The sequence below is a fragment of the Pseudochaenichthys georgianus genome, chromosome 2 (genome assembly GCF_902827115.2).
Source record: "Pseudochaenichthys georgianus chromosome 2, fPseGeo1.2, whole genome shotgun sequence".
NCBI classification, from domain to species: domain Eukaryota; kingdom Metazoa; phylum Chordata; class Actinopteri; order Perciformes; family Channichthyidae; genus Pseudochaenichthys; species Pseudochaenichthys georgianus.
In genome coordinates this window covers 8,057,064-8,069,763 of record NC_047504.1, presented here as the reverse complement: position 1 = coordinate 8,069,763, position 12,700 = coordinate 8,057,064, and the positions used below count along the sequence as shown (strand labels likewise).

The 12,700-nt window shown below is 43.0% G+C and overlaps 1 protein-coding gene across 1 annotated transcript in view; it reads left to right on the top strand.

The window, feature by feature from the left end:
- LOC117459876 (interleukin-1 receptor accessory protein-like 1-B) overlaps positions 1 to 12,700 on the top strand; it is a 222,183-nt gene that overhangs the window by 28,878 nt on the left and 180,605 nt on the right. The window contains exon 2 of the mRNA XM_034101040.2: positions 3,515 to 3,608. Coding sequence (XP_033956931.1) covers positions 3,527 to 3,608 — 82 coding nt within the window. The 5' untranslated portion in view covers positions 3,515 to 3,526. The remainder of the gene's footprint in view (positions 1 to 3,514; positions 3,609 to 12,700) is intronic.

The window sequence follows — 12,700 nt, the reverse complement described above, 5'->3', positions numbered from 1 at the left end:
GGATATCATGGTCGATAGTATCAAATGCAGCACTAAGATCAAGCAAAACAAGAATAGAGACAAGTCCCTTGTCTGAGGCTATTAGAATATCATTTGTGACTTTAACCAGAGCTGTCTCTGTGCTATGATGTGTTCTAAAGCCAGACTGAAAATCTTCAAATAAATCATTGTTTTTTAAGTAATCACACAACTGTTTTGCGACCGCTTTCTCAAGAATTTTTGAGAGGAACGGAAGATTAGAAATAGGTCTATAGTTGGCTAAAACCTCTGGATCGAGGTTGTGCTTTTTAAGAAGCGGTTTTATCACTGCTACTTTGAATGATTGTGGAACATAGCCTGATAATAAAGACATATTCATAATATTTAATAAAGAAGTGCTAATTAATGGAAAAACTTCCTTCAACAGCTTAGTTGGAATTGGGTCTAACATGCACGTTGATGGTTTAGAAGAGAGAATCATTGAATGTAATTGTTCAAGGTTAATGGCTGAAAAGCATTCTAGTTTACTATCTAGTGTAATATTAGAACTTACGATTCCGGGAGCTGTTGATAACACTATACTGGTCGAAGGCAAGAGGTCATTAATTTTGTTTCTAAGAGTAACAATTTTATCGTTAAAAAAGCACATAAAATCATTACTACTGAGTGCTAAGGGAATAGAAGGCTCAATGGAGCTGTGGCTCTCTGTCAGCCTGGCTACAGTGCTGAAAAGAAATCTTGCATTATTTTTATTCTCATCTATTAATGAAGAGTAGTAGGCTGCTCTCGCTTTACGCAGTGCTTTCTTATATTCATTGAGAGTAATATGCCAAATTAAACGAGATTCTTCAAGTTTAGTGGAACGCCATATCCTTTCAAGTTGTCTAGACTTTTGCTTTATTTTGCGGGTTTCGGCATTATGCCATGGAGCTAATCTATGTTGTTTTATGCAACTTTATTCCAGACTTTCACTTAATGTCCCAACAGACGTATTTAAGACTATAAGGAGCACCTGCTACAAGATACCAAACCTTTTTCATGAGAAGTCAGCCGCGTCATGCCTCAGCAATTACCTACATGTGGCATTCTCCCTCACTCTCGTGATGCGGTTTGAGTTGTGCAGCATGTCACACACGCCCAGCTGGACTGCACTTATCTCCACTCGGCTCTCACACCTTAAAAATAACTGCACCCTTTGTCTGAATGTCGCTTGACAAGCTCTGCAGGCTGAGTACCACCTTAATTGGATTTGTATTCTTCCTCGCCAGAAGACCTCTGCCCACAAAATACCATCAAATACAAGAACTGTGAGTCCGAGGTTCCCTGAAGCTTCCAGAGGGGCTGTACATTTATGAGTTTCTGGACTGCATCATCATCATCATTGTATATTCCCCTTACACTGGCTGGAAGAGGTGCATCTGCAGCGGGTATTTGGACATCATCCAGTATACATAAATATTAATCATTAATATTAATATTATCATTGGAACAATGACAAATATTCTCCTGAATATTCTCAATACAATAACCTCTCTCTCTCTCTCTCTCTCTCTCTCTCTCTCTCTCTCTCTCTCTCTCTCTCTCACACACTCTCCCCCAACCCTGTCTACTTCTCTGCACTGAGCCAGTTGCTCAAACAGACAAGCCTGTTTACAGTTGTCTGCGAAATTCCGCTCCTCTGTCTTCATACCAGTCAAAGCATGAGACTGAAGTTCCCACTGTGGGTCAAAAATAATGCGCTGTGATGTGCAGTCGACACGTTGGATGCGATCCGACTTATCTAACGCAGCCCCTCGTCCTCCACAATGTTAAGCTGTAGCCGCCCATTTAGCTACCGCTGTTGTTGTGCAGGCGTCTCCCCGGCAAACTTTCAAGCGTGGTCTGCCGCAAGCGAGCGGCAGGAGCGGGGCTGTCGGCATCAGCTGGGGGCTTGGCTTGCTGTTTAAAACACCTTTTTGTGTATCCATATATCTAGCTAGAATCGCCCACCATCCAACTAACAACAACAACAAAAACAACAACAACAACGTCAAGCCTTTGGGCTCTGAAACTACGGGGCGGGCCGAGGACAAATACACACACATACGTTAATCGCACGTTAAAATAATTAGTGGTGTTAAAAAATGTTTGCGTTAACGCGTTAACTTGACAGCCCTAATAAATAAATATATATTGTTACTATTAAACCATACCCTTAAACCTTCTCCCTTGCCCATACAACAACATAAATAACCTAACCTGCCTTGGTGGGAGCCAAACAAAAATAGTGAGAAATTGCTTCTGGAGCCATTTTCTTATTTACGGCTGCACACAATCTCAAAGCGCGGCAGCACTGTGTCATGTTTTCATGTGTGATTCTTCAATATATTTAATCCCATCATTCACAATTCTCTCTCTGCACACATGCAGGCATAGTGTATACTCCGTGTTCCCAACATAATATGATTTACTATATTTGCTCATCAGTAAAGTCTGTATAACAAGGAAATGAATTAGCCTACATCGCAAGCACGTTGTTGGATAACATAAAGGCTTGCTTTGGTACAGATATCACTGTGAACTGGAGGAATACCGAGCAGGTCTAGTGATTCAGTGGATTCCTCGAGAAAGACACCATCTTTTGTGCTTATGTTTCCGACTTGCACCCAACAGGGAAAAGTAATTAAAAAGATAAGATTTGTGTGCGGTGGCGTTTAGCTTTCTCTGAGGTGGCATTGGTTGCAGAGAGCAAGGGCTGACGACAATGGGCCTTTGACGAGGAGAACACGGCAATGTCGCCATCTTTGGCTTCGGGCCAGTTTCGCATGCCACTGTGAGCGTCTCAAGGGTTATTGTGGTGGCTGTTCAGGGTTTCCTCTCAAAGGGCTTTCTGGTGCAGCTTTGTGGAATCTATGTGAAGCATCTTTGTCGTGACTGAAAGACCAATGGTAGCGCCACGGTGGCCGACATGGACGCCAGAAATGCCTCTCTTTGAATGTAGCAAGGAGATGTATAGCTTTTCATGTCATTCCCTTCTTCAATTCTAGTACTTCTTGGTTTATTGGGCCATATTTCGTTGTATCCACCTCGCACCTTCACACAGCTGTATATCAACAGAGATATCCTGATCTAAGCGAGGACCTGATCGTGTCACGTTGATCGGGAGAGAAGTTGAATCAGTGTTGTAGGTATAGTTGACAAAGCTGCATAGCTCAGGTCTGCCTTGATAGAGATGGATCTTGGCATTTGTATCATCAACAGCCTCCTCCTGATTATACAGCAAGTCCCTGAAGAGCGGCTGGTATAAATAAAGCAGAGGCAGGTCATAGAATTTGCACATAGGGTTGTTCGATTGCTTCCAACTAAGCTTAGGTCTTGTAAAAAGTTCTCCAATTATTGGCTCAGAACTTATATATTTTTATTTTAGCTTTGATCGAGCATCTCTTGCCAGAAATCATTATCTCTCTTTTTTATTTTGATGTTTTAGATGGATTGGGAGTATTCACAGACTGTTTGTTAGTACTGAATAATAAGTCAAGCTTTTGTTTCCTTGCAGGACTGGTAAAAAATGAAAGCTCCCATACCTCTTCTGATCCTGCTTCATGCCGTTGTGGTCCATTGCCTGAAAGTGGTGTCGAAGAGAGGCTCAGGTAAATCTTTTATTGTTCTAATCTAATCCATTTAGAAGGAGCTATATTAACTGATACAGTTGTGAATCTCTAGAACCTGCCAGGATGTCAAGGCTCTTTTTTTAACCTGAAGCACAAATCATGTTCCAGTCTGTTGACTGGAACATGATTTGTGCTTCAGGTGGCATGGGATCACATACAAGCGGGCACAATTACAATCAAGGCTGTCCTTCAACAGATTGATTTTTAACCCCATACACACAAGGAGACCTATCCTCTTTTTCATGTCTCTTCTACATCAACATGTGTCCCCTCTTCGTCATGTCTCTTCTACATCAACATGTGTCCCCTCTTCGTCATGTCTCTTCTACATCAACATGTGTCCCCTCTTCGTCATGTCTCTTCTACATCAACATGTGTACCCTCTTCTTCCTGTCTCTTCTACATCAGCATGTGTCCCCTCTTCGTCATGTCTCTTCTACATCAACATGTGTCCCCTCTTCTTCATGTCTCTTCTACATCAGCATGTGTCCCCTCTTCGTCATGTCTCTTCTACATCAACATGTGTCCCCTCTTCTTCATGTCTCTTCTACATCAACATGTGTCCCCTCTTCTTCATGTCTCTTCTACATCAACATGTGTCCCCTCTTCTTCACGTCTCTTCTACATCAACATGTGTCCCCTCTTCTTCATGTCTCTTCTACATCAACATGTGTCCCCTCTTCTTCATGTCTCTTCTACATCAACATGTGTCCCCTCTTCTTCACGTCTCTTCTACATCAACATGTGTCCCCTCTTCTCCACGTCTCTTCTACATCAACATGTGTCCCCTCTTCTCCACGTCTCTTCTACATCAACATGTGTCCCCTATTCTCCACGTCTCTTCTACATCAACATGTGTCCCCTCTTCTCCATGTCTCTTCTACATCAACATGTGTCCCCTCTTCTCCATGTCTCTTCTACATCAACATGTGTCCCCTATTCTCCATGTCTCTTCTACATCAACATGTGTCCCCTCTTCTCCATGTCTCTTCTACATCAACATGTGTCCCCTCTTCTTCATGTCTCTTCTACATCAACATGTGTCCCCTCTTCTTCATGTCTCTTCTACATCAACATGTGTCCCCTCTTCTCCATGTCTCTTCTACATCAGCATGTGTCCCCTCTTCTTCATGTCTCTTCTACATCAGCATGTGTCCCCTCTTCTTCATGTCTCTTCTACATCAACATGTGTCCCCTCTTCTTCATGTCTCTGCTACATCAACATGTGTCCCCTCTTCTCCATGTCTCTTCTACATCAACATGTGTCCCCTCTTCTTCATGTATCTTCTACATCAACATGTGTCCCCTCTTCTTCATGTATCTTCTACATCAACATGTGTCCCCTCTTCTTCACGTCTCTTCTACATCAACATGTGTCCCCTCTTCTCCATGTGTCCCCTCTTCTTCATGTATCTTCTACATCAACATGTGTCCCCTCTTCTTCACGTCTCTTCTACATCAACATGTGTCCCCTCTTCTTCATGTCTCTTCTACATCAACATGTGTCCCCTCTTCTCCATGTCTCTTCTACATCAACATGTGTCCCCTCTTCTTCATGTATCTTCTACATCAACATGTGTCCCCTCTTCTTCATGTATCTTCTACATCAACATGTGTCCCCTCTTCTTCACGTCTCTTCTACATCAACATGTGTCCCCTCTTCTCCATGTGTCCCCTCTTCTCCACGTCTCTTCTACATCAACATGTGTCCCCACTTCTCCATGTCTCTTCTACATCAACATGTGTCCCCTCTTCTTCACGTCTCTTCTACATCAACATGTGTCCCCTCTTCTCCACGTCTCTTCTACATCAACATGTGTCCCCACTTCTCAATGTATCTTCTACATTAACATGTGTCCCCTCTTCTTCACGTCTCTTCTACATCAACATGTGTCCCCTCTTCTCCACGTCTCTTCTACATCAACATGTGTCCCCTCTTCTTCACGTCTCTTCTACATCAACATGTGTCCCCTCTTCTCCATGTGTCCCCTCTTCTTCATGTATCTTCCACATCAACATGTGTCCCCTCTTCTTCACGTCTCTTCTACATCAACATGTGTCCCCTCTTCTTCATGTCTCTTCTACATCAACATGTGTCCCCTCTTCTCCATGTCTCTTCTACATCAACATGTGTCCCCTCTTCTTCATGTATCTTCTACATCAACATGTGTCCCCTCTTCTTCATGTATCTTCTACATCAACATGTGTCCCCTCTTCTTCACGTCTCTTCTACATCAACATGTGTCCCCTCTTCTCCATGTGTCCCCTCTTCTCCACGTCTCTTCTACATCAACATGTGTCCCCACTTCTCCATGTCTCTTCTACATCAACATGTGTCCCCTCTTCTTCACGTCTCTTCTACATCAACATGTGTCCCCTCTTCTCCACGTCTCTTCTACATCAACATGTGTCCCCACTTCTCAATGTATCTTCTACATCAACATGTGTCCCCTCTTCTTCATGTCTCTTCTACATCAACATGTGTCCCCTCTTCTTCATGTATCTTCTACATCAACATGTGTCCCCTCTTCTTCACGTCTCTTCTACATCAACATGTGTCCCCTCTTCTCCACGTCTCTTCTACATCAACATGTGTCCCCTCTTCTTCATGTCTCTTCTCCATCAACATGTGTCCCCTCTTCTTCATGTCTCTTCTACATCAACATGTGTCCCCTCTTCTCCATGTCTCTTCTACATCAACATGTGTCCCCTCTTCTCCATGTCTCTTCTACATCAACATGTGTCCCCTCTTCTTCATGTCTCTTCTACATCAACATGTGTCCCCTCTGTGGAAAGAGACTCTGAACGTTTCAGGAACAAAGATTCTCTCTCTTTTTGTCCTGATCCATTTCTATAAAAACCTGTCTGAAAATGAGCTGATCAGATTTTGGCCACTTTGTGATGTCATAACGATGTTGGCTTGTGTAACCAAGCAACCAAGGTAACCCCCCCCCCCCACACACACACCGTATCACCTGCATCTCCTCTAGAGCACCATTGAGTTCTTTGTAACCAAATGTCTCTCATCTAAAGTAACAGACAAGAGAGGCTTCTCAATTCTTAAATGTCCCCTCCTCGACTCCCCTCCTCGAGACTTAGTCCCGCCCACAGGAGATGCGAGCGGAGGACCGAGGAGGGGAACCGAGGAGAGAGGAGGGGAAGCAGCAGACGTTTAAAGAAATGAGAACTCCTCTCCTCTGAGCGGTCATATTAAAGCGACGTCCGTTCATTATTACGTGGCAACAGCTGCATCAGCTGTCGAGTGTTTTGTCATATTTTATAAGTAAGGGATAATGTGCTGCGACGCGGTCATTATGGGGAAAAGAACACCGACAGGCTGATCAGGAGCCCGACGCGAAGCGGAGGGATCTAGATCGGCATGAAGGTGTTCTTTTCCCCATAATGACCAAGTCACTGCACATTATCCCGCTTATTACATGGCCACATTCTCAACAAAGTAACGTTATGACTCCCAATATTAATTGAAATGCTTTTATGGATTTAGAAAATGATTTTATTGATTTAAAAAATAGTTGTATGTATTGATTTAAATTGACATGCATCCGCGAAGAAAAATAGTCCGATGTTACTGTTTGAACTAACGTAGCAACGGCAGGAACTGCTTCGATAGCGTTTTTGAGGAGCTTTCTGATTACAGATTTGAAAACATCGCTGCTTGCTTTAAAAGTAGCACAATTCATGATGTCAAACCTTGGAAAGTATCTCGATATCCCTGCCCTGATGCCAAAGTAACTGCACACTGTATGTTTTGCCATTTGATGTATATGTCTGGACCGCTGCGTAAAAAGGAGGGTTTCTGCCCGTTACTTCTCCGCTGTTTTCTTGTCCCTCTTGTCTTTTTCTTTTCTTCACTGGGGACTCATCAGCCACTAACTATTACTCCAAATTACTGTGCTCTCCAAATATATTAAAATGAATGTTAAAATCCTCCATGTTGCTATCACACGACAGCGGAAAACTAAAGACAATCAGACAGTTTGCTTGCTTTTCAAACTGTTACATTTGAAAAACAGTGAGAGCGTCTCTTGTCAGTTTGAAAAGCCAACGGTAGGACCTGCTTGCGTTTTTGAGGAGATTTTTGATTACAGATTTGAAAACATCGCTCCTTGCTTTAAAAGTAGCACAATTCATGATGTCAAACATTGGAAAGTATCTAGATATCCCTGCCCTAATGACAAAGTAACTGGCAAGTGAATATGTGTCGCCGTTTGATGTCTATGTCTGGACCGCTGCGTAAAAAGGAGGGTTTCTGCCCCGTTACTTCTCCGCTGTTTTTCTTGTCCCAGTTCGAAAAGCAAACTGCATGCAGTTTGCTTTTCGGCCCAACTGTATACAGTTAAATCGACCGGACTTCTTTCTGAAGATGTGAGCGTCCTTAACAACGGTCAATAAGTCCTTGACAGCGGTCTGTCTGTTCGGTATTAACAACGTGTCACGTGTTCTGAATTGACCAATCAGAATCGAGTATTCAACTAAGCCATGTAATAATCTCTGTTAGATCAGCTGAACATTGTTCCCCCACATATTTACTTTGAATTCATTGAGAGTGCGGTATAATGAGACAATACCAGGCTACAGATGCAGACACACACACACACAAATATATTTATATAAATATATGCAATTTAAAGTATGAGAGCACTCTCATAATAACGTAACACAATCAGAGACTGGATATTTCCGGGTCACTACCGGAGGACCGAGGAGTCGAGGAGTTGAGGAGGGGAAATTTGAGTATTGAGAAGCCTCTAGAGAATCAGCACGTTGGAAACAGGGCTGAAACAGAGGGGATTATGGGTAATGCTGCCATGATCTGTTTGGTGTTTGGAGCCAATCAGAGACAGGCTCTGTATATATCTGAGACCTGTGATATATTGATGAAAAACAGTAGAATAGGAGACCTTTAAATTTGACTTAGTTTGTGGATTATCTTTGCCGATCATTTGCATGGTATCGTCTTGTATCTTGTAGAAGATAATAATAACAGGTGTTTATTTTCCAAGGGTTTACCTTTCATTAAATAATGAGAGATGACAAACCTTTTGCACCTATACTTTACACACTCGAGTTTTAGTGTGTGAGTGAGTACTCTCTGGATCTATGAAGCACTTTGCAACTTGCTTCTGCAGCCTTTATTTGAATATTCAAGTATCTCTAGAATTAATACCAATTGACTCTCCATTCCAAAAAGACAATTACTTTCTACAAGAGGAAGGATGCACGCTAGAGGAGAAATCCACACTGGCTAAGATGAAACATAAAGGAAGTCTTTTGCATTCTTTTTTCTCTCCAGAGGCTGCTTGCGTCTGGGGTTTTACCCGTGCATATTAGACACAGGTGCGGGAATGGCCCAAGGCTCATCAAAGGGCTTTCTGCTTTTCCAGCAGAAGTCCCTCCGGGCGATCTCATCGGATGCTTCACGAGCCATTGCCCGTGGCAAGGATTTGAAATGTGTCCGCTGATAAATGAACACCCGGTCCGAGCCAGACCTCTGTCCTTTGTTCCTTCTTCTTTTAGATTGTACGTCTTTATTAGAAGCCATGCTGGGGGCACCATTGTTCTGGGCAATGAAAGCCCGTTTTAAATTGCATTGCTTTCATTTATATTGAATGGAAAGATACAGCGGGGTCAGGAAGGTGCAGATCCCGGTGTCATAGCAGGTACTTTTTTCAATGAAACATTTTCCAGGGTTTAGGGTTCCTTTATTTATGAGATAAAACCAGTTTCAGTTTCATTCGGTCATATTTTTATTGGAGATTGAAAAAAACAAGTGATAGTCTCATTTAGCTTTGGCTCTCTGATCACCTGCCATTTTCACTAGGCATGGTCCAAAAATATGTGGCCAATACTTTGGCTTTAATTACCGTACTTTCGTACTCTCGGTTCCACTTTTACTTTGGCGCGCTACCTGTCTCACTCTTTTCCGGCCTCCAGCTTTTCCTGCTGGAGCCCGCAACTTAAAGGTGGCGGGCGCGGACCGGTCCTAGTGCCCATAGAGTTAAAGGTGGTTAATTGTACCTGTAAAATCCATAGATTTAGGAGGTTCCCTAGTGGCCGTTAGCTGTACAAACAAAAGGGGGAAAAAGTCGCGGCTTATAGTCCGAAAAGTACGGTACATCAAAACTCTTAGAAGTTGCTTCAATATCTTAAGGAAAATATCACCATCCAATATGAATTTACAAAACAACCTAATGGTTCAATCTATATTAAGATGAACTGAGCTGCTCCAAACTCAGTAAACATGTCCTGTTTTTCATTATCACTTTTATGAAAAGAATCTCACTGTAGACAACCGCCCATTAAAGGAAATTAAATATCTTGATTAACTCCCGTAGGAACAATAGATCCACTATCTTACTTGCTTTTCCTTTCACTAGGCATGAACACACACACACGTGCGCACACACACACACACACACACACACACACACACACACACACACACACACACACACACACACACACACACACACACACACTCCAGAAACCCCTGCACAGTGCTGCATGTGCACTGCTATTATCTGTAGATGATTAAATTCAAAACACCCGTCTCTGAGTAATGCTTTGTCTGCATTTGTACTCGAGGTGGAACAGTGCAAACACATACAATGCATATCTGCCTTACTAATCCTCAGCATGAAAGTAGGAGAACATATCCATTTGTCCTCTGCTGCGGTTCCTCTTTGGAACAATGCTGAGACGGCCTGAACGCTTGAGTGAACAGAATAGTAATTGCGTATAGTTTTCATACAGCACATCAAGCCGGATGTTGAAAGCCCGGCCCTTGGATGCTCTTGGATTGTCAGTGATGTTAAAACCTACGCCGCCCAATTCATTCCAGGAGATGGCTCTTGGTTGAACTCCACCACGCGTTGTGGCTTCATTTTCTGTGGAGAAATGTGTTTACGATCTGAAAAAATGTCTCCCTGGTCCAAATGTTGTTAAAGTGAGACATTCGATAGATTTGATTTGATATGTCCTTTAAGAGATGTTCTCCTATTCTACAATAGTTTAAGGTGACTGTAATTGTGCTTAAATGCCCAGATGCTTACATGTTCCAGTGTGTGTAAGATGACTGGAATGAGCTTGTGGCATGCCCAGTAGAATCTGTTAAGTAGGGACACAGCTCCTGTCAAAATGGCCTTTAGAAAGACGCTAAACAATGACTTGCTTCTTCCTGTAGCGCAATGCCAGACCCTTTTGGTCATTTATGGCAGCGTCCTCCAATAAATTGAAGATACTGAAATCCTTAATGTACCCTTAACTCATCAATTATTAGGTAAGAGCTAAACTGTTGACATTGAAAGCATGAAGACATTATATCGTGGAGGTTTTGACGATGTTTGGTCACTTTTGAATAACAGAAAAGGGGGAGCTGTATCTATTTTTGCATTTGAGGGATTCATGGAAAGAGAGTATTTCTGTCGCACTTGGTATTCCTGCTGCTGTCGCTGTTATTGTCTTAAACACACAATCGGCCCCCTTGTTGGCCACTTGTGCCACACCATACAATAGATGCTTGGAAGAGCTCACTGAGGAATCCCTCAAACTGCCCGCGTGGTTACTTGGCAGTGAGCGGAGGAGAGCAGAATCCTCTTTCTGTGCGCCACACAGCTGCATTTAATTTAATATAAAATAGAAACTGCAGAGTTCACGCAAGGTCTCACTTCTGACTCCTCTTGAAGTAATAACTATGCATTTATTCTTCTTCTAACCTCTGAACATGGATTAAAACCACAGTGAGAGGGAGCTTTGGATACTAAAGAAGACTGTTGGAAGACCTGGATACAGACGGGGCATGAGAATGCATCGCTGAAGAAACTGAGCAAGACATTTCCTCTAATACTGTAGTCGTTTTCAAATGTATTTAGTGCGCTTAGTATTCATGTGCACCACGTCGTGAACCCTGCAATGCTTCTTGGTATTCCGTTTGGCTCCATGCTGCTTCATGTATGTATTCATTAGGAGTTGGTGTTATCCTCAGGGATTCCCTGCAACGCTTCTCGCTTAGGAGAAGTTGTACGGCATGTCTGATGATAACATATTTGCTGTCTCCACAAAGCCAAAACGTGAATAATACTCAGTGGATTTCCTCTGAGTCCATGCTTGCTTTATTCGACCATTCATCACATTTGTTGACTCCCAAATCCACACAGCAGTTCAGAAACCTCTCGAACATGGGCTCACAAACGTTTTTATTCATTATCGAAGAAGAGACAGACCCCCATTTAGAACCAGGGACGCTGGAACACAATCCGCTTTTCAGCGTTTTGCCTTTAAAGTTGATTTCTATTTGACATTCACTAAAAGTCTCCCCTGAACAAAACATGTCCCCCAAGTGAGCATCGGCGACAGTTGTAGATTCACAATCATAGTCCTTGACACTGACGGAGACAAATGTAGCCTCCATCTCCTCCCCTCCGCTGTACAGTCATTAGTCCCAATTTCTCACGTCGCAGACATTGATGAGTCCCCAGACACATGATGCTCACCTTTGCACTGTCTCCCAGTGATTCCAGGAATGTATATGTATATAATATAAACCATAACACTCCATCACGGTGAATGCATCACTTTGTCATTCACGCACACATAAAAACCCTTCTCCAACACGTGTTCCCATTTGGACATGCAGATCCCTGCTCTGCTTCTCGTTTCTATTAAGGACGGTCTTATAGGGCCCGGCGTGTCACTCTGATGAAGAGTAGCTGTAAATAAAACACGCCGCCGCAACAAGACCTTGGTTCCCATTAGTGAGCCGCCACTCATCATCCGTCTCTCCCGGTATATTTATCTACTGCCGCTACAGGAGGTCCACGACATATTTCCCCCTCTCTTCGCACACTTTTCTGTTGCTCTTGCGGGAGAAAGAATCAAGGACGTTGTGACAGTCAGTTCAATTTACAATCCTGTGGGAGAATTTCAACATTAATATGTCCTTTAAGGGTAGAAACGTCCTCCCACATTAATGGGGCTATTCGCAATTTGGCCAATAATAAGGCTCCTCTTAATTGGACGAGACAGTGATTCCTAACAGGGCACGTCAGCGC